We start from the raw sequence: 22,051 nt of genomic DNA, 5'->3' as shown, positions 1-22,051 counted from the left end.
AAAGAAGGAAATTTTAAATATATGAGCAATATTGTTCACATTGCAGATTCGAAGCTCTCTCAGGTGAGCAGCTAGTCAATTTGCCTAGCGTATATGAGGATTGTTGCCAGGTGCTGTATTGAACCGAATTGGTCGTGATAGTTAACCCTTTGCAGCATAGTTAAGTTGCTTAACCAACTCTGGGCTAGATTATTCAAAAATCAGTGAGACAACTCACATTGGTGAGCATTTACTCACATGAGTAAGGGCTCCACAACCTAGCCCTCTCTGCTTATGCCAGTTTAGGTCACATGTATCGTATAGTTTGTTCAGAATGACCAAAAATATTCTAACACAACTCATCATTGTGTGGGTTACATACATACTACTATCAGATAGCACTGAAAATCTAAAGTAAAGTTCATTTATACTATAGATCTGTTTTAGATATTGCAGACTTAAATATACCTTTCACAAATTTTCACCACTGTTCTTACAACATTAGTTATTTTTGTTTAAATGAGGATTTACTCCCTCATATCATAGCTTCTCTGACTTTATTTTTTTTAAGAAGACCCATTGTTTTTAAAGAACCTTCAGAAACTTCAGGAAGTTACCTTTAATAACCATTAAAAACCAGTAAGCCATATTGATTCACAAGTAATATACGGATTTTTTTTTTAAAATTATCTGCACGTGCTTTCGTCCTACTAAATGGTGTTAAAGTGACAGTTACAATGTCAATTACAATTGACTTTCTCATGTTTATCATAACACTGTAGCAAAAATATTTGGTGAAAAATTATTCCAGTTTAGAAAACCGGGGGGCGGGGGGTGGAGAGGAAAGGAGGGAGGAGGAGTTTCAAATAAAAATGAATGCTACTTCTGAAAAAAAAAAAATTTACTATGATACTTTTATTTCCCCTAAAGGAAAAAGAATATATTCGGAGTAGTCTTGTAAACTAGTTACAGATACAGTGGTACATATATTTGATTTTTCCATTTTTCACCATTTGAAACTATTTATATGGCAGTACAAAGTCTGTTGATTGAGTAAATAAAGGTCTAATGGAATTGTGGAAACAATGTTGAGCACACATTAGTGGGTCAAAGGTGGGGTACAAGGAGCTGAACTGATGTGTTGCAACTTTTGATTGGAAGTCTTTCTATTCAGATTGTAAACTCTCTGGAAGGGAAATGTCTTGTTACGTGTGTACAAAGTGCCTAGAATATTTGGAGCAGGTTATAAGTACCATACATTTTAATTTAAAAACACTACTTAAATAGTGTACAGTAGTTATTAAAAAAGCTTAGAAGTCAGGAACTCAGATTTAATGATAAAACAGATGTTTGTTAATCACAAAATTAGTACATCATAATTTAAAAAAATTAGAGTTATCGATTAATCGTGATTAACTCAAAAATTAATTGCAATTAATTGCAGTTTTAATCGCACTGTTAAACAATAGAATATCAATGGAAATTTATTAAATATTTTTGGATGCTTTTCTACATTTTCGAATATATTGATTTCAGTTAAAACACAGAATACAAAGTGTATACTGCTCACTTTGTATTATTTTTATTATAAATATTTGCACTATAAAAAGTACAAACAAAAGTATTTTTCGATTTACCTCCTAGAAGTACTGTAGTGCAAGTTCTTTATCATGAAAGTGCAACTTACAAAGATAGAGGTTTTGGGTTTTTGTTACATATCTGCACTCAAAAACAAAACAATGTAAAACTTTAGAACCTACAAATCCACTCAGGCCTACTTCTTGTTCAGCCAATCGCTAAGACAAACAAGTTTGTTTACATTTAAGGGAGATAATGCTGCCCACTTCTTATTTACAATGTCACCTGTAAGTGAGAACAGGCATTCACATGGTACTTTTATAGCCGGCATTGCAAGGTATTTATGTGCCACATATGCCAAACATTCATATGTCCCTTCATGCTTCGGCCACCATTCCAGAGGATATGCTTCCATGCTGATGATGCTCATTAAAAAAATAATGTGTTAGTTAAATTTGTGACTCAATTCCCTGGGGGAGAATTGTATGTCTTCTGCTCTGTTTTACTCACATTCTACTATGTCTTTCATGTTATAGCAGTCTCAGATGATGACCCAGCACATGTTGTTCGTTTTAAGAACACTTTCACTGCAGATTTGACAAAATGCAAAGAAGGTACCAATGTGAGATTTCTAAAAGATAGCTACATCACTTGACCAAGGGTTTAAGAATCTGAAGGGCCTTCCAAAATCTGAGAGGGATGAGATGTAGAGCATGCTTTCAGAAGTCTTAAAAGAGAAACACTCCAATGCGGAAACTAGAGAACCTGAACCACCAAAAAGAAAAACAACCTTCTGCTGGTGGCATCTGACTCAAATGATGAAAAGGAACATGCGTCTGTCCGCTCAGCTTTGGATCATTATCGAGCAGAACCCGTCATCAGCATGGACGCATGTCTTCTGGAATGGTGATTGAAGCATGAAGGGACATATGAATCTTTAGCGCATCTGGCGCATAAATAGCCGGCATTGCAAGATATAACAGTGCCATGCAAATGCCTGTTCTCACTTTCTTGTTTACAGTGTCACCTGAAACGGGCAACATTATCTCCTGCAAATGTAAACAAACTTGTTTGTCTTAGCAATTGGCTGAACAAGAAGTAGGACTGAGTGGACTTGCAGGCTCTGAAGTTTTACGTTTTATTTTTGAATGCAGTTTTTTTTGTACATTTTTAAGTTCTCTTTATCATGAAAGCTGATTGCACTACAGTACTTGTATTAGATGAATTGAAAAATGCTATTTATTCTGTTTTTTACAGTGCAAATATTTGTAATAAAAATATGTGAGCACTGTACACTTTGTATTCTGTGTTGTAATTGAAAAATATATGTAGAAAACATCCAAAAATATTTAAATAAATGGTATTCAATTATTGTTTAACAGCGTGATTAATCGTGATAAATATTTTTAATTGCTTGACAGCCCTAAAAAAAAGTCTAAGTCCCAAAAATAGTAAAAAATTATGCCCATTATCCCCTCCTTTCTGATAGGAGAATACTGGTAGCTGCCACACAAAATAAATTAAGCACTTTGTTGATTATTCAAAGTACGGCAATACAGTATATTGTTGTACAGTGATATAACCTGCACCCAACCTCTTGCCACACCAGATACCAGAGGCTTCCACCTGATAGTTGCGAGTAGGAGGCTGTTACCAGTATGTTCCAGGAAGATACAGAAAAGGCTGATCTGCAGCTTGTATCTGGACTTCTGTGTCTCTAACCAATTTAGGAAAGGTAAACAGGGCAGAGTGGTGTGTCCCACCTAGGGTTGGATGATGGAGGAGAGTAGGGTTCTGTGTGAGATTTTATTCTCTCTAACCCATACCTTAAGGCATCCAGTCTTTAATTAGAGGATTGGTTTAGAGCTCACAAGATATGTCGACATTTCAGTGGGAATCTGTGGCCTTTCCACTCCACCTTCTAATCACTAGACAACATAGCTTCTCTATTAGTATCCGTCTATATTTCATTTGATACTTAATGAGGCCCAGATCCTGCAAATATATATACACACACACACATGCTTAACATTACATGTATGGACTTGACTGCAAGCGGACTAACCATATGCGTAAACTGTACAAGCATTTGCAGATTTAGACATTAAATTACTATTTGTATTACTATAGTCCTGGACCAGAACCTCATTTGTTGGGTAAACCACAGAAAAAATGATAAATTCTGAAAATAATGTTTATTCTGCCAGATATTTAACCACAAGAGATTTTTACCCAAAGAAAATACACAAACACATAAAAACTTCTCCAGGAGGTATCACATTGCTCTTCCCCAACTTTCTTTTTGAACTGAGATCTTGCCTATTTTTCCACTAGCTATAAACATTACTTGTAGTCAGGAAATGCTATTTCTAGTGTGAAAATTACTTTTTGTACTGCAAAAAATAGTAAATAAACAAAACAAAAAACACCCTGTAAAATACCAGAAAGTGGAACCAGCAAAAAACAAACGTGATAACAAACATTTTCCACACAGCTCTACTAGATATAAAAGCTTGTTAAAGAATAGTCTTTCCTGTTGCGATAGGCATCTATCTATGAAAGGCCATTCTGGGGCAGAGCCCTTCTGCCACCACCACCACCCTGGGCCCCGGGGATTGGTGCCAGCCGCATCTCAGAGTGGTGCCCCCTGTGGTGCCGCAGGCCCCCGCAATCCCACGGGCTGGATCCAAAGCCCTGACGGGCTGGATCCGGCCCACGGGCTGTAGTTTGCCCACCCCGGCTTAGGGACAGGATTCATAGTTCCAAACTCTTGACAAACAAATATAAAAATTTAAGTAGGCAGAGTTTCAAGAACTGAGAGCACCTAAAATTCAATTTTTCAGTATGATTCCATAGTCTACACTGTCATTTCCATTCACTGTGCTAATGATTACAACAGAGAAATTTAGACAAACCTAAGTTGGTTTTCTAACTACTCATATCAATAGGCAAGGAAACAGCCTTTCAAAATCTGTTGGCAGAAAGAGAAAAAAAAGACATGTACAAACATTTTTTCCCCCTCAAAATGGCATATGATCCATTATTTTACTGCCTGGATATGGAGGATTTATCCTCTCTAGTGTCAACAAAGCTCCAGTCACTTCAAGAAGAGGATATTTTCTTGGGGTGGTGCCAGAGGAGATAGGGAAATGTGTCTGTTCAGCACATCAAAATGCAAAGCCTGGCTGAAGCTTTCTGGGGGTCGTTTGTTTCTTGAACAAACTCAGATAAGTCTCAGCAAAGCACCATATCTGTGTTTTGAAAATGGTGACCACATAATCCAAATGAACTTATACTTGTTATAAAATAAAAGCTGCATTAGGATGTTGATAAACTGAAAACCAGAAAGGGGAGAGGGAAAAAAGAGTTCACTAAGCCGCAGACTTAGATTAATATAGGGTTGCCAGGTGTCCAGTTTTCGATTGAAACGCTCAATCAAAAAGGGATGCTGGTGGCTCCGGTCAGCACTGCTGACCGGGCTGTTAAAAGTCCGGTTGGTGGCGCAGTGGAGCTGACAGACTCCCTGCCTGGCTCCAAGCGGCTCCCAGGAAGTGGCTGGCAGGTCCAATTCTTAGGTGGAGGGACAGCCAGGGAGGCTCCGCACATTGCCCCTGCCCACAGGCACTGCCCCAAGCACCAGCTCCGCAGCTCCCATTGGCCAGGGAACATGGCCATTGGAAGCTGCGGGGATGGGGGGGTGCACCTGTGGTGAGGGGCAGCGGACTGAGCCCCCTGGCTGCAATCCACCTAGGAGCTGGAGGGACACATGGCTGCTTCCCAGGAACTGCATTAAGTCAGCACTGCCTGGAGCCCACATCCCAAACCCCCTGCCTCAGCCCGGAGTCCTCTCCCACATTCCAAACCGCTCGGCCCCACCCAGAGCCCATACCCCCATCCACAGCCCTCACCCCTTCCACACCCCAACCCCCTGCCCCAGCGCATAGCCCCCTCCCACACCCTGAACCCCTGGGCCCCACGAACCAGCCCAAAACCCTTTCATGCACCTGAAAACCCTCATCCCCGGCCCCACACCAGAGCTCACACTTGCAGACAGACCCCTCACACCCTCCCATACCCCAATCCCTTCCCCAGCCCTGTGAAAATGAGCGAGTGAGCTAGGATAGGGGACAGCGAGCAACCAGAGGGAGGGGGATGGAGTGAGTGGGGGCGGGGCCTCATAGAAGTGGTGGGGCAGGGGCATTCGGTTTTCTGCAATGAGAAAGTTTGCAACCCTAATTGCTTCATATATTGTTTGAAAAAAGCAATGTCTGGAATTACCACCACAAAACTCTCCTCTCATTTAGAGTCCTAAGTCATAATCACAGAAGTGTACTCCAAGAAACAGAAGCCACGCATAAACAGGAAATTTGGGACAAGAAATGCTACAGGTGCCTTGGATATGAGAAAGCCCATCAGAAAACTTGTAAGGGTTCTTTACATAAATCCTGAAACTGCTGAAGTTATTAACCCGTTCCACTGATAAGGAAAGCAAATTAGCTACTATGTCTCTTCATCCAGAAGAAGGCAGACAATCATATTAATTCTCCATTAAATTATGTGTATTTGAATGTGCATACTCTATAGTTATTTTATTTCACAACAGGAGACCTGAATAGTCACCCACCATCAATTTTCGGTCTACATTAAACTGTATTTGTACAACTGCAGTTCAAGCCAAAAAAATCCAGTCAATATGGTTCTCTCTTCCATGTATTTTCAGGGATTTTTTCATGCTATTATTGCGGCTGTGTGGGATTTAAAAGAGAAGTTTTCCCATTGTTGAGATGTGTTTACAGGATTAATATCTCTGGAGTGTATTCTTTCCTTGACGCATGTACATCAATCCTGTTAGTATTAGTGAGAGTTATATTTGTGTCTGTGCATTCCGAAAAGAATAGAGTCTAAAAATCATTAAAACCTTTTAAACTATTAATTCAGCTGTGAATATAAAACATCACATTCTCATTGTACTAGCTATCCTAACATGACTTTTATACTTCTACAGTGATCTACTGTAGGCTTGCTTTCTAAAATCAAAATGTGAAACACTGTGGAAAAGAAATCAAATTAGTATTTTAGAAGTCTGATGCTACACTCATGATTTTGTTTTGCACATAATATTTTCTAGTAACACAGATTTCTTTGGTATGAGCTTTTCTAAAAATCACAGTGTTAAGAAAGAGGCTATTTTTTCATGAACGCATATCAAATTAAAAGCAATAAAATTTCGGAAGCAGTTTCATAAATGGCAAACTCCCAGAGCACATATAGTCTAATCCTCTGTGGACTTTTATCATTAAAAAATGTCACTTTTTGTAAAAAATTTACCTGACTACTCTACTTTCTATTCTTCGAAGAGAAATTCCCATGCCACTGAACACTTCATCTTTAGATCCTCTTAAAAATTAGCTTTAATTCATTTGCAATAGGGGAGAGAAAAAGTATATTTTGAAATGTAAAAATATTTTAGAATGGCAAATCTTGGCAGGAGTATTAAGGAGCAGGTGCAGTAATTTAAACTACTTAAACTTTCTGAATTCATTTATCTAACTAGATTTCGAAATGACTGCTTCCCTTTAAATAAGAAGCCTGGACAAATTCAGTAAGTTGTATTCTATTGGGGGCGAACTGTTTTGTTTTCTGTTGTTTTTTTTTTAATATATCTTGGAAGTTCATAAGTAATCCATGAAAATACAATAAAATGTTGTTACTGTCTATGACCCTTGTTTATAAATGCCATTTACTACTATATTCTTGTATATAAGTCCTCACTCCTTATTCTGTTGAATGAACAAGGGTTTTGCTTGCTTAGAATGCTGATGGAGACATCATACAAAAGAAGACAGACATATACCATTTCATTTCTGATCTTTGATTTTTTTTTTATTCATAGAGGATCATGCATGTATTCTGGCATTCAACATGAGGGATCTAATAGGAAAGTATCAACAGAAGCCATTATTCTGAAATACATTATAGTAATTTCAAAATGATACGTCACCTTTGATGAATGAGATTATAATGAAGTTTTACTGTAAATTGTACCTGTACTAAATAACACCAGAAGTGAGCATGTCAGATCAGAAGTAATAAAGTTTTGATTACAGCCTATGGTCACCCAATCATTAGGTAACCATTAAGAGTCCATTACAGACTTTCGAGAGATTCTCTCTCACTCTCTCCAGTGTAAAGAAATCGTTTTGTTTCATGTTTTCTACTTGCATTAAGAGCTTTATATATTTATGTTACAGCAATTAAAGACTTCAAAGTCAACAGCATTCAGTTCCAAATTAATTCATAATCAGCATATTAAAACATCTGTACCCTTGTAGTGAAATAAATTCAGTATAAGTGTTGAATAGTGACTTTATAGATATCTGCTGTTAAAAAGAAAGAAAAAACAGTTGCAAAGGCATATTGACCTAACCGTCGTTTCAAAGTTATTGTACACAAAATACATCTACAGCTGCTCTTACTATGCTAGAATAAGAATTGTGATGTATTTGGCAACAAAGAGCCTCCCGTCAACATTAGGAATTTCTTCACTTTTTCAAATAGTGAAAGCCATCCTTTACACTAGTGTATTACTCTGACACTGTACCTCAAAGCAGTACCCTGGAACCCCCATATTCACCACTGTCATATAATTGATGTGTTTTGTACAAAGTACGGCTTGTGAGGTATTATTTTAAAAGTCTTGATCCGTTGAACATTAATATCCTGTTGGATTGTATGTGCTATCATTGTATGTGAAGTTATGAAATTTTGCTGTGTGTTCATTACTGAAATATGTTGTGAGGTCAGGAACACCCACAACCAGCCTTTCAGGTACAACAATGGAGTAGCCAGATGGGCTGATGGCACATTAAAGGGAATCCACACTCCCAAAGACCATAACAAGAGACTTCTCAGAGAGAGCATGTAGACAATGGAGGCTGCTTGACCAATGCGGGCAGACCCCCATGTCACGAGCATAGATCTTTCCAGCAAGATAGAAGAAACTATAAAAGAGGGGAAGTGACATTACCACTTTGCCTTTCTCCTTCCCCACCTATGCAGAAGCAACAAGAACACTGGGAAGACAAAGACCTGAACTGAAGAGAGAGACTGGTCCCAGGCCTAACAGGGAAGCTGTGTTACCTACTACCTGCAACATCCAGTGGAGTGAGAAAAACTGCTTGACCCAAATATTGCCTAGTGTAATAAGATTTAGACTGGGCGCTTACCTTTTATTTTCTTTGGTAACTATCTCTGACCTTTTCTGCCTACCATTTATAATCAAACCGGGCGATCTGGGGGGAACTGGCTGAAACCTATTGTTAGTTCGTGAGTGGCAGGGAAAGCATTCATTGTAACTTAGTTGGGTGTGTCCCTGCCTGTGGAGGTCTGTGTAAGTATGGAACCAGCCAGAGGTTTGTGGCTTGACACAGCATCACTGAGAGGGAGGGATACCCCTGGCTGGTGGGACAGAGGGCTCAGTGGTCCCAAAATCCCAGTGACACCCCAGGGGCCCCATCACACACCTACAACCAGCCTTTCAGATACAACAATGGAGTAGCCAAACAGCAGTTAATGGTTCATTAACACCCATCAAGGAAAGAATCCACTATCCTAGTAACCGTATACAATGGAGACTTCTCAGGGCATGGCTACACTTGCAGATGTAGAGTGATTTGAGTTAAACCAGCCTTCGTAGAGTGCAGTAGGGAAAGCGCTGCAGTCTGTCCATACTGACAGCTTCAAGCACACTGGCATGGTCACATTTGCGGCACTTGCAGTGGCATTGGGAGCAGTGCATTATGGGCAGCTATCCCAGCATGCAAGTGGCTGCAATATGCTTTTCAAATGGGGGGGGGGGGTAGGGTGGAGTGCGACAGGGAGTGTGTTGTGTGTATGTGAGGGGAGAGAGAGTGGGTTTTGGGGGAGCTGAGACCATGTCAGCATGTTGTCTTGTAAGTTCAGACTGCAGCAAACCCACCTCACCCCCCCCCCGCACCTTTCTCTCTCATACACAGCATTCCACACTAATAGTTTGCTTTGTCTCGGGGCAGATAAGCAGCCGGCTGTCAGAAACGGAGCTTTCAAAGGGCATTTCCACATTCCTACAGCCGATTCCAAACAATGACAAGAGTGGCCACTTGACTTAAGGGGATTATGGGAAGTTTCCAGAGGCTGAGCAGGGCACAATAAAGCAACACCTCATTCACACTGGTGCCGTGGCGCTCCAGCAAGGGCGCAGCAAACGTTATTCCACTCGGCGAGGTGGAGTACCAGCAGCGCTGTAGCCGCAGAGTCAGAGCGCTCTACGTGCCCTGCCAGTGTGGACGGGTAGTGAGCTAGTGCGCCTGGGGCTCCTTTATTGCACTAACTCACAAGTGTAGCCAAGCCCCCAGAGAGAACATGTAGACAATGGAGACTGCTTGACCAATGGGGCGGACCCCCACATCACAGCAAAAAGTCCTTCCAGCAAGCTGGAAGAAACTATAAAAGCGAGGAAGTGACATCACCATTTTTGGCCTCACTTGTCCCACAACTCAACACCGGAAACAGTCTGGACGCTGGAGGACAAAGACTTTGAACTGGGAGAGAGTGGTCCAGGACTGGAAAGTTCCAGCCTGTGTATTGAGGATCTGTGACCTGATCATACCATTTGTCAGGTTGAAACATTGCTTGATTCAAATCCTGTCTAGTTTGTAGAACTCAGACTGCAAATTTATTTTTGTTTCTAAAGTAACCAATTCTGATTTCCATGCCTCCTACTTATAACCACTTAAAATCTACCTTCTATCCAGGCTTCTGACCAGTGCAAGACAGTACAGTTCTGGGGTGCAAGACTGGTGAACTGGTGGGGGAAGTTGGCTGGATCCTATTATTGATTCATGAGCGGCTGGGGAAAGCATTAATGTAACTCAGTGGGGTGTGTCCCTGCCTGTGGATGTCTGTGTAAGTGCAGTACCTGCCAGAGGTTTGTGGCTTGACAGGGCATCACAGTGTGAGAGAGGGATACCTCAGGTTGGTGGGGAAAAGGGCTCAACGATCCCACAGTCTAGGTTGTACCCTGGGGGCCCCCCATCACAATCACAACTATATTAGGAGGCTGCATTGGGTGTAATTACTACCTCAGTGTTGCTACGTTGGTACAAAAATCTTTCATGCAGACAAGCCCTAACAGTAGAAAATACAAATCACCAATAATTGACTATGTCATAATAGATGAAGTCTCAGTTTAGTTTTGCCATTTCTTAGTAAAAGCACACATCCCTACATATATGATATAATGATTTAGGCCACAGTCTGGCAAATGGTTCTGAACGGAGCAGGGATCCCACATGCAGAATCACTTGCCAGCAGGATTCAGACTCAGCTGCTGTGCAGCGGCAACTCTCTGAAACTTATTTTTGTTCTCCAGAAATTCAGCTCTAAGTCAGTCTCCACCTGTTATGGTTGAAGTAAACCTCAAAAATGAGAATCAAGAGTAATTAATGCAGAGACAGGTTCTACGAACCCAAATCCCAGCCTGGACCCTGGGTACACATACTGCTGGCTAGCCCACTCTGAAGCCCACATTGCATAGTCTTCACTGCTACTGTTTCCAGCACTATCTGGATTCAAGATCATTTGAGTAGGCTAGCCTATGCACAGCTTTTGCTATGCAGACATACCCTTTGAGAGTCTGCAGAGTGCCTGGAAAATAGTTCACAGCTGTGAACTACCACCTTCATCTCAGTGAAGACAGTTAACTATGCTGACCTTAATATTATTTCAGTGATTGTGTAAGAAAGGAGAGGGAAGATCACAGATCTGCACAATTTACTGCAAGTGGTGTCTGATTCGGAGGATATTGGGGGAGAATTTGAAAGCTGCCCCCACTTATTTTCCCTAATCAAGAAGGAGCCAAGCCCATGAAGCCTATCAGAGCCCATGGGTATATTCAAACCCCATTAAGCCAGGGCTTAGAAACCTGCACAACAATATTTTTTACATCTGCACAATCTACTGTGAATGGCATCTCAATCTAATGTCTCACATGGGCAGAGATCAGAAGAGTACCACCACATTTTAGTTTCCCAATCTGATCCCTGCTTGCTTGACTGGGAATTTAAGTTATTAAAGGAAGCAGCTGAACTTTAGTAAGCTTTCTACTAACTTCTAAGATCACTGATCTCTTAAAAGTGAGCTAAAGAAATTAATTTTCTGCAACCTTTGCTTAACACATCCAGCTGGATACAGTCAGCCTGACAGTCAAGAAACCATCTAAGGTGGTTGTTTTTTTAAAAGCGAAATTTAATAAGTATCCATTTGGTGGTACTGTGTTTAAATATTATAAGATTTTGCATAGTAAAGACGCAATCTCCCAATCTATGTGCCTAAAACTCCGTGTGTGTGTGTGTGTGTTCGTTCGTGTTCAATACAGGGCATCTAGGATTCTTCACATGCAAACGTTCAGATGTAGGTATACAAACAAAATTGTACAAATGCACTGAATACAGCCACTATTTTTGTATGTGTGAAATCCTAGGCACCTAAAAGTTGGTCCACAAAAGTCCAGGTACACAATTTCATGCATGCAAATTTGGAAATAGAGCAGAGGTCCCTTAGAAGATATGACCTATAGATTAGAACCCATTTATTCCATTTAAAAGAACATTAACAATCACAATAACATATCAATAAGAAATTCTCCACCAAACAAATTTACTGTTTGTCCATTGCAGGTAATAATTCCAGAAAGTACTTAGAGCTGACAGTAATCTGGTTAATCACACACACACACTACAGTGAACTAGTAATTATACAATGTCATTCACAAAAGGAAGACTCATTATGTCAAGAGCAGAAGCTCCTTATTACTGTTTCTTTATTGCTCTACTCCCAGAGGAAATACAGCAGTACATCCATTCCTGAATAAAAACAAACTGAGCAAAACACACTATTTCTATGATCCCCCAAAGCACCCTTAGAGAGGATAACTGGGAGCCTTGGCATAAGCTTCCCCTTTGCTACAAGACGTCACAGATCCACACGATTATGGGCTACACACTCGGCTTTGGAGAAGTCTCTAGCAGGAACCCCTTCATGGTGCCAGACCCCCGAGGGGTCTCACTCTTCCTCCAGGGTAAGCCACTTGGCCTCATTACATGGACCGCTGGGCCTTCTGCACTCCTACTTCACACCATGAGCTCAATTCAGCAAATCCAATTGAGCCAGACTCCTGATGGAGTACACTCGTCAGGAAGTAATGCACCTCACCCAGTAATTGCAGAGAAACTCACTCAGTGTTGCCAAAACACTAGAGTATATTTGTTAACTGGAGCGCAGCATAGGAATTCCTTGGGGTAGTATAGGGAACTGAAGGTTCAAGCATAGTCCACTCTGGTTAGCCCAAAGCCCAGCCGAGCTGCAGTGAACCTCTTGGCTCAAGCTCTTCCAATCTGGCCTCCTTGCTTAGACTCCAGGTGACAGCACCGACACCTTCCAGCAGCCAGCTCCTAACCCCCAACTCATACCTCTTCAGTCCTTTGCTCTTGAGTTGGGATTGTTGTTCAGCTTTCCTAAGGAGAGGCTGTGTCAAGGTTCCTCCCCCACTCTGAACTCTAGGGTATAGATGTGGGGACCTGCATGAAAACCTCCTAAGCTTACTTTTACCACCTTAGGTTAAAACTTCCCCAAGGTACAAATTAATTTTATCCTTTGTCCTTGGAATAACCACTGCCACCACCAAACTCTAACTGGGTTTACTGGAAAACGTCTTTCCCCCCAAAATCCTCCCAACCCTTGCACCCCACTTCCTGGGAAAGGTTTGGTAAAAATCCTCACCAATTTGCATAGGTGACCACAGACCCAAACCCTTGGATCTGAGAACAATGAAAAAGCATTCAGTTCTCTTACAAGAAGACTTAATAGAAATAGAAGTAAATAGGAGTAAAGGAATCACCCCTGTAAAATCAGGATGGTAGGTACCTTACAGGGTAATTAGATTCAAAACAGAGAATCCCTCTAGGCAAAACCTTAAGTTACAAAAAAGACGCACAGACAGAAATAGTCATTCTATTCAGCACAATTCTTTTCTCAGCCATTTAAAGAAATCATAATCTAATGCATACCTAGCTAGATTACTTACTAAAAGTTCTAAGACTCCATTCCTGTTCTATCCCTGGCAAAGCAGCATACCAAAAGACACAGACCCTTTGTTTCTCTCCCTCCTCCCAGCTTTTGAAAGTATCTTGTCTCCTCATTGGTCATTTTGGTCAGGAGCCAGCAAGGTTACCTTTAGCTTCTTAACCCTTTACAGGTGAGAGTATTTTTCCTCTGGCCAGGAGGGATTTTAAAGGGGTTTACCCTTCCCTTTACATTTATGACAGGCTGAGAAGTCCATATCCCTCTACCTCATCAGTTGCTAGGTGTCAACATCCTGGTGAATGGATTTCCCATTGTCTTCTCAGATACTCCATTGATATGGAGACTAAGGCCCAGACACAGCTAGGCACACCCCACATCTCTGTGTCCAGGCCTGCCCTAAAAGCAGTCCCCTTCCACGCACTGGGTAACAATGCAGCACATAGGGGACACTGAGGCACAAATAGGATTCATAAAATTATTACAAAAAAATCCTGCTTCATCACATAAAGCCAGGATTTTGGACACGGTGCTCTTTTCCAGAAGGTTTGGGAAATGAGATGCTTTGCTTCCCTCTCCTGCAAATGACAGCTGAAGCCATTCTCTAAAAGAAAGCAGAGTACAGCTGTGTTCTTCAGCTCCAGAAAACAGCAGCATACTTTTCCCTACGGACCATAAAGAGTCATTGCTCAAGTAATACAGCACTAAACCTCATCAGGCCTAACAACAACAACAATTTGAAATTGGCATAGAACCCCTTCTAGATCATAGGATCCTTCCAATTTTCACCATGGCTAATTTCAGGGTAACTGGTCTCCTGCAGGAACAGTCATCCACATCAGGGACTCCAGGATATATGAAACCAGGAAAACATATAAAGCAGCTTTGGGTAAATAATGTTACTAGTGCTGATGAGGTTTTCCACACGGATGTTGTACAAAACCCATTTAGTGCTGATGGATGCCATACGGGATTTGTACATGGAAGAGCATGGGGAGAGACAGGGTCCCCAATCCTCCCTACTTTCTGGAATCCCAGTTTCAGCCCAGCCAGCCATTGCATTTAATTCTCCCAAACATTCCTGGCTTCAAGACTTCCTTCTCCTGCCTTTTCAAAGCCAATGGAAAAGACAGTAAGTTCTTTGTTAGTTTTCCTACACCCATAGTCCTTTGGAAATCTTCCCTTTTTCCAAAGGGAAGAGGGCAGGGCACAAACACAGCCCTTTGCTCTTTTATCCTCAGAGCAGAACAATAATAATAAAAAATAAAAAAACAGGCAAGCTGCAAGCAAACAGCCTTAAACTTATAGTAGACTTGAAATCAGGTTGGTGGCATCTCCTTGGTCAGAAGCAAACCTCTGCTGTGCTCGGGACACACAGGACTGCTCACCCACTCCCAGCACCCTCTGACTTCCTTTTCCTCATAAATGTCCCCAGAAGATTGACAGGCTCCAGCTGCTTCCTGTCACTTCTGTTAACTCTTGCCATCCCAGTGTGGAGCTATAGCGCTTTCTGACCTACCCACCATCCTGCCCCCCTTACTCCCAGAGGAATGGTACATAGTCACAGGATAACAATCATGGATTTATATTTTCTTGATTCTAGGAAAGGAGGAGATCATGCTCTATTAGTGAAGTTGAAACAGCCACTGCATGCTTACGGAACACACTCTGATGACCAATAAATTAATTGGCTAAGACACTTTGATGTCATTATCAAAGGGGTGAATTGGTTGCATTATCCTACGCCTGTGTTGTTAGGGTTTTTGTCCATTAGAATCTGAACAACATTTGAAAGGTTTTGGTTTTTGAAAGGAGATCATCTTTTGCTCAAAGAACGGTCTGCTTAACTAGCAACCCTACTAGGCTTTATTTCTTATGAAAGAATATCTGAATTGAAAGCGTTGAATGTCTCCAGACATCCTAGATGATAGTGTATCATTTTCTACTCTGCTATGAATAAAATGGCATTAACTGTCATACATGATCCCTGATAAACTCCTGCAGATTGCACTGAGGATGCAACAATACAAGTATTCTTCGGGTATAAAAAAAATCAACTTCTGAATTATTATGTTCATTCTTTCCTCCTGGTTTGATATCTAAGAACAACAAAATGGCTAAAATGGATTATAGGTCATGCAAGAATGGATATTTCCCTTTTACGTTTTCAGTCACTCACAAAGGCCTCTGTAACTAAACTATTAGCTATTGAAACAATAATAGAGGGTTTCCTCAGGGGAGCTAATTAGACAAAGGAATCAACTTTTAGGCTTCATAAAAAACTGCTGGTTCAAAGATATTGTTACATGCTTTAAATGAAGCAGTAAAGAGTCCCTCAACTAAAAATTATGGACTTTTCTAACAAACAAAAATAATTAGGATACTTAGAGACCAAAGATAAGATAAGATATTATGACCCCTTCTGATACCACACTGTTTTAGGCTCACAAATATCTCTAAGAAATTATTTTAAGCTCACAAGTATCTCTAAGAGGACCCCCAATCAAGTCTTTGGCTGTATTATCTGGCCAGAGGAACAGAATAAAAAAATCTATTTCCTTTTGTGGCTTGTTCATATTTTGAATTATGCTGAATCAAATTGTGTCAGATGGGCATTAAAATACTGAACTAGAAACAAAGAAAAGATTTAGGTATTTAAGGGTGCTAGGTTAAAGTCCTGTATGTGATGTGTTCTGCATCTTTCTTTGTGGGGGTTTAAGAGGCAGGGGTTGTTGAAGGTTGTTTTTTAAACACAGTCTGAAGATATAAACCTGCCTCTGTCTCCGATTCATTTTTCTTTCATATACTTTTGAAAAAATATACACTCAACTTGCCAAGTCACGTTCTTCAAAGTTTTGAGATGCAGTAGAAAATAGTCTCACTTGTCTCTCAATAAATGGGCGTTAAGAAACTTTAGTAGTAGTAATAATGAGCTACTCAACAGTTTGGTGAGAAGTGTGAAAGGAACCCATCTTCAGCCTTGTGTAGCTACAGGGAGTATCAACACACAATTTGTCTTATAATTAAATATTTTTTTAAAAATACACCATACTTATCCTGCTAACCTCTTTGCTGGTAAGCTTCTATTCCACCAGCTACTGCTGCTCCAGTATATTGGACCTTTGAAATAGTTAACTATTAGCAGCTGCATTTCTGTTAGATGTATCTGGAACATTTGGCAACCATCATGTATCTAATGTACAATGGTAATATTCAAAATAACCTCAAAAAAAGAAAACCCATCCTTAAATAAAGGTAAGAGATGCTAGAAGTAGTAAAAGTGCACCGTAAAGCAAATGAGATGCATACTAGTATACCACATAGCTTTTGGTTTACTCCCAGAATTCAAAAGCAGAGCTGCTACAGCATTCTGAATATTGCCATATAAATTAATAACCTCAGCATCTCACTTCACACATCTAGTATATACACCTTTCATTAAAGGATCTCAAAGCACTTTACAAATGATAATTATTCTCCACAACATCCATGTAAGGTCAGTAAGTATTGTCAACATTCTACAGATGGAAAAACCTAGGCACAGAGAGAATACATGACTTGCCTATGATCACAGCATCAGTCAGTGTCAGAGCTGAGTGGAGAACCCAAATTCCCAACACTAAACAGTAATTTCTCCTTTTTGTTCCCACAATTCCCTCTTCTCAACATTGCAGGAGAGACTCAATGTTTTATATCATCATCCACTAAAGCAGCACATGAAACTTGAATGATCAAGAGCTGTTAAAAGCTGAAGTCTGTTATAATGCATCACTTGAAAAAAGTCGTAAAAAGCAGGTAAAACTTGGAATAAACAAACATAACAGGCTAACTCAAAAAAAATTTACATGGCATTAAAAAGACAAAGAAAGCCGAGATAGACTAAAGATTTTGTCTTTTCTAAACCCTTTTCTGTCCCACTGCTGATCTCTCCAGTTACCAAAACTATTATGCCTTAGTTTAATTTTCAAAGGGGCTGGGTACTTAAATCCTAGAGCACCAATGTAAGGCATAATCACCAAGTATCAAAATTCAATAAAGAGATATTAATAAAAAACAGGGTGAAATCTTCAAAACTAAAGTGTTAACAACAAAAACTAAATGTAGTATTTGGCCCCATCACCACATTAAAAAAAAAACCCACTTTCAGAACAATTTTGGACATTCAGTCAGAGATTGAGCACATCAGGCTGATGACAAACTCAGTGAAGTGGAAGGCAAAGGTCTCTGATTGTGGAACTTTTTAATATTCTGACTAGCAGGTCAAAAAGACAAGAGCTGTTTGAAGCATTACAACAGCAGAGCATGAACAGTTACAGTACTGCAACAGCAGCTCCTTGGGAAAGAAAGAAGGTAAAAGGATAAGAGACTGTAGAGATTGGCACAGTTTTATCAGACACCCACTAAACCTATTCAGACCATCTTACTAGGCTTCAAAAATGAGCCCTCTCCTTTGCACCCAAAAGCATAATCCTGGTGTAAACCCATCCCTTGGAATTAGGATTTCAGCCCACAACTTTCATATAATTCTTGGTTGGTCCTACAGGTTTGCTAAATGTTAAGCACCTGTTTCCTCCTAAATAATGAGGAGTAGCAATTTCTTTCAACCCACAACACCAAACTGCTAATATGGGGGGGACATGCTTTTCCCTCCTTTTGTCATTTATCCTCCATTTTGTCTGCTTCTCCCTCTCTAGTAAGCTGTGTGTGTGTTTCGGCCACTCCCCTTCCTCTTTGTTTGTTGCTCATCCACTTCTGTTTTCTGTCTCCTTGCTTGTTTTATTTCCTCTCTCTCCCCATGTTCTTCATTGGACCCTGCCTTAACTCCACTGAAAACTGAAAAGGACAGAACTAGGCACAGTGAAATGTATAAAACCCAAGATCATTTCACCGATTACTGTACTCATTAAGAGGGGCCAGATGCTTACCATTTTTGAAAAATCAGGCCATTTTACTTAAGGGCTTACATATGGTCTCAGGAGCCTAAATTTAGGCACCAAATTTTTTTAGACTTTGGTCTTAACCTAGACGGTTTGTTATGGTTCATGTCTTTTTTATTATTACAATGCCAAACATCCATTGCAGATGGACAGCGTTTGTGCCTTTCTTGCAATGGAGTATTGAAATATATGTGGATCGTATTCTCTGAACAATTGACATTTAGAATAAATCTTACTCTCTATACCCTGCCTGCTCACAACACTAACACTCCAATAGAAAGACAGAATAGTGTGATAAGAATGCTTCTGCAAAAAAAACAAGCATACAAGGTTCATTGTTGGAAAGTTGCCCAGCATGGATTTTATCTGTGTTGCAACCCTCGTTCTAAACTGCTGATAGATTAGGACACAAAAATGAAGTGTTTTTAACATCAATTAAATTCTTAACAAGTCAACTTTGACAATACAACTTTACAAGGTACTTACTATGCAAAGCAGTTCAGACTCAAAAGTGATACAGTCTTAAGGATTGTCTACTCAAGCCTTTAGTTTGCAGCAAACTGAGGTGTGACTCTACCCAGCACTGCTGCACATTAACTTTCCCATGGACCCTGCTGACATACACTAACAGCTCCTTCATATCCGTTGATCTACTCCACTTTAAAACACAGGGTCCACATGGACAATTAGTGCATGGCAGGCTACTGTGGGGTAGATTTATACCCTAGTTTGCTGCAAACTACATGTTTGTGTAAACAACACCTTAAGCTGCTACTGTATATTCTGGCAGAATGGAGAATATCATATTAGATTCTATGTGGATTTTTTTTAAATACCAGAAATTAAGGGAAAAAAAAACAGTATTTTTTTCAATAATCCATGTAATAGCATTGAGAGCTTTCCCCTCTAGCTCTGCCATCGTAGTTAGCTAATAAAACTATTCCCAAAGCTAAATTGACATCATCCATGATGCTGGTGGACAAATAAAAATGCCATGTTAATTCACTTCCAACAGAAATACAAGGAAACAGACAGGAAATTCAATTCCCTCCCTTCAGACCATTTTCAAGTGTTTCAGACTTAAGGGGACAGTGCCAACCTAATATTGTTTAATTGCAAAAATGTCAGTTATCTAATAAAGCACTTTTTAATTAGCATGTGTGTCCTGAAATTTTCTTTCAAGGATTATTGTTTTAAAGAAATTATAAATTCTGTTCTCCAATGTGTCTTAGACCTGGGTTTTTTTTATTTTTAATTTCACAAACATTTTGAAATTGTTTCCATTTTGTGGTGTTCAAAATGGATCCATTTTTTCAAAATTTTAAATGTTTTGATCAAAAGTTACTGGAACTTTCTGTTAAACAGGTGGGGGGCGGATTCAAGAGAAAAATGTTAGCAATTCCCATAAAAAATGTTAATAATTTTTTTTTTTTTTAAAAATCACAAAACCCAAAAAACTTATTAGTCAGTTATTTACATCCTACACATGCTTTTTTTTAAAAAAAAAAAAATAGAAAAGTCTATCTGTAGAGAAAAAAAACAATTCACCTGAAAAATTTCAACCAGATCTTATGTTTACAGGATTCTACCAGCAAAAAAGAGTGAAGAAACCCAAAGGTATCGCTGAGTGAAAAAAAATCAGAATTTCTGTCCCCTTTCATTTTTTTCCCAAGTCTGGAAGAAAGGTTGAAATATAAAATTTCCAAAGTTGCAAAAAATTTCAATTTGGAAACCATTAATGTTTTGTCTGGACATTTTTGATTGAAGTAAAATATTTTGATATTCACAGAATGGTGTTTTAAAGAGCTTGAATTGTTTTACTGGGGTACAATGAGAAATATGTTAAATTACAAATTTAAGCTATTTGTGCTTGCTCTAAAAAGTGACACACTGCATTTTGCAATACAATGCAATTTCAAATGTCATATCCAAGCCTGAAAATCAAGGTTTGTGATTAACATAGCTCCTCAACTTAACTAGAGCAGAAAAACCCAGGAGCCAAATCCTGCTCATCTTTCTAATTCACTTAGGCCATTTTGAAAATTTCACCATGGTATACTTACAAGGGTAATGTCATGTTTTACAAATAATCAATTTCTCAGACAGTCCCCCAATCTGAAATGCTTTCATTACGATTTTTCTCTTTCTTAAAAATTACACTTTTGCTGCAAGAAATTAGGGCAAAGGATAATATTGAGAGACGAGTGAATAGCAACTACAAGGAACAGCAGGTGTGCATTCAAAAAGCACCTCTCATTTCTACCACAATTATTTTGTTTTTCTGAAAGCACAGTAAGATGAACACTTATTAGTATTTTACTAGCTGGACACCTACACTTATCCCAATTGCATATGTAAATGCCATTCTACAGATGAGGAAATGTTTCATGTCCATGCACAATTTTCACAGTCATTTGCAACACAGTTACTCCAGCCAACATGCCACTAAGTAGTTATGCCAGCTATACATTTATGTTTGTGCCTTATCCACAAAAATAATTTGGCCATGACACAAGAGCCAATGGATCCAATTAATCTCTTATGAAAGTTTCTCAGCGTCAGTGGAGTTATACCTGGGATAAATTTGACTCCTACTCTTTATTTTTGAGGTAAAAAGAAAATACAAATATATTTTCTGGACCAAAAACAAAAAATATTGTTTGAATGAAAATGTTAAATCAGTTTAAGATTATTTTCTTTAGGTCATTGAAACTTATGAAGAATACCACCATTCAAATGCATAAGAGTGAATACATCATGCAGATGTTTGACCAGGTATAGCTAGCAAATGTTTCTATTTTGACTTACTGCATCATGACCAGTTAACTAACAAATGAGGCATCCTGCAAAGCTCTTTATCCTGCAAGTTGCTCTGTATAGGTTATGGGGTCTGCCTAGATGGACAGTGACTGCACAAATCATATTAATTCACACCTAAAAGGAAAACAAACATTCCTATGGCCAACATAGTAACTGCAATTTTAAATATGTGCAATTAATGTTAAAAATCAAAAACAACATACAATCAACTTACTAGCATGTTTATCTGCAAGCATTACAAGGCTGTTGGAAATGTCTCGTCGTCTGTAAAAGCACACAACTTTTGCTTCCACATTGCCATTAGCAGTCTAGAAAATAAAATAAATTAGTCAAGTCAGGGTCTGTCCTCACTCTGAGCTGTTAGAATCGTATGTACCCAATCCTCCAGCCTTTACTCACATGAACAGTTCTAAATCACACAAGCAGTCACAATAAAGTCAATAAAAAGAAAAGGAGTACTTGTGGCACCTTAGAGACGGTCAAGGTTCCTCCCCCACTCTGAACTGTAGGGTATAGATGTGGGGACCTGCATGAAAAACTAAGCTTACTTTTACCACCTTAGGTTAAAACTTCCCCAAGGTACAAATTAATTTTACCCTTTGCCCTTGGAATTTCCACTG

The 22,051-nt window shown here is 39.5% G+C and overlaps 1 protein-coding gene across 4 annotated transcripts in view; it reads right to left on the bottom strand.

The window, feature by feature from the left end:
* MTA3 (metastasis associated 1 family member 3) overlaps window positions 1-22,051 on the bottom strand; it is a 264,399-nt gene that overhangs the window by 234,456 nt on the left and 7,892 nt on the right. For all 4 annotated transcript variants that reach the window (XM_048843021.2, XM_075127129.1, XM_048843022.2 and 1 more), the window contains exon 3: window positions 21,646-21,739. In XM_048843021.2, the coding sequence (XP_048698978.2) occupies window positions 21,646-21,739 (94 nt within the window). The remainder of the gene's footprint in view (window positions 1-21,645; window positions 21,740-22,051) is intronic.

The sequence above is a fragment of the Caretta caretta genome, chromosome 3 (assembly GCF_965140235.1).
Source record: "Caretta caretta isolate rCarCar2 chromosome 3, rCarCar1.hap1, whole genome shotgun sequence".
Classification (NCBI taxonomy): domain Eukaryota; kingdom Metazoa; phylum Chordata; order Testudines; family Cheloniidae; genus Caretta; species Caretta caretta.
Note: the sequence above shows the minus strand (reverse complement) of the source record. Positions and strands in the feature narration are given on the sequence as shown.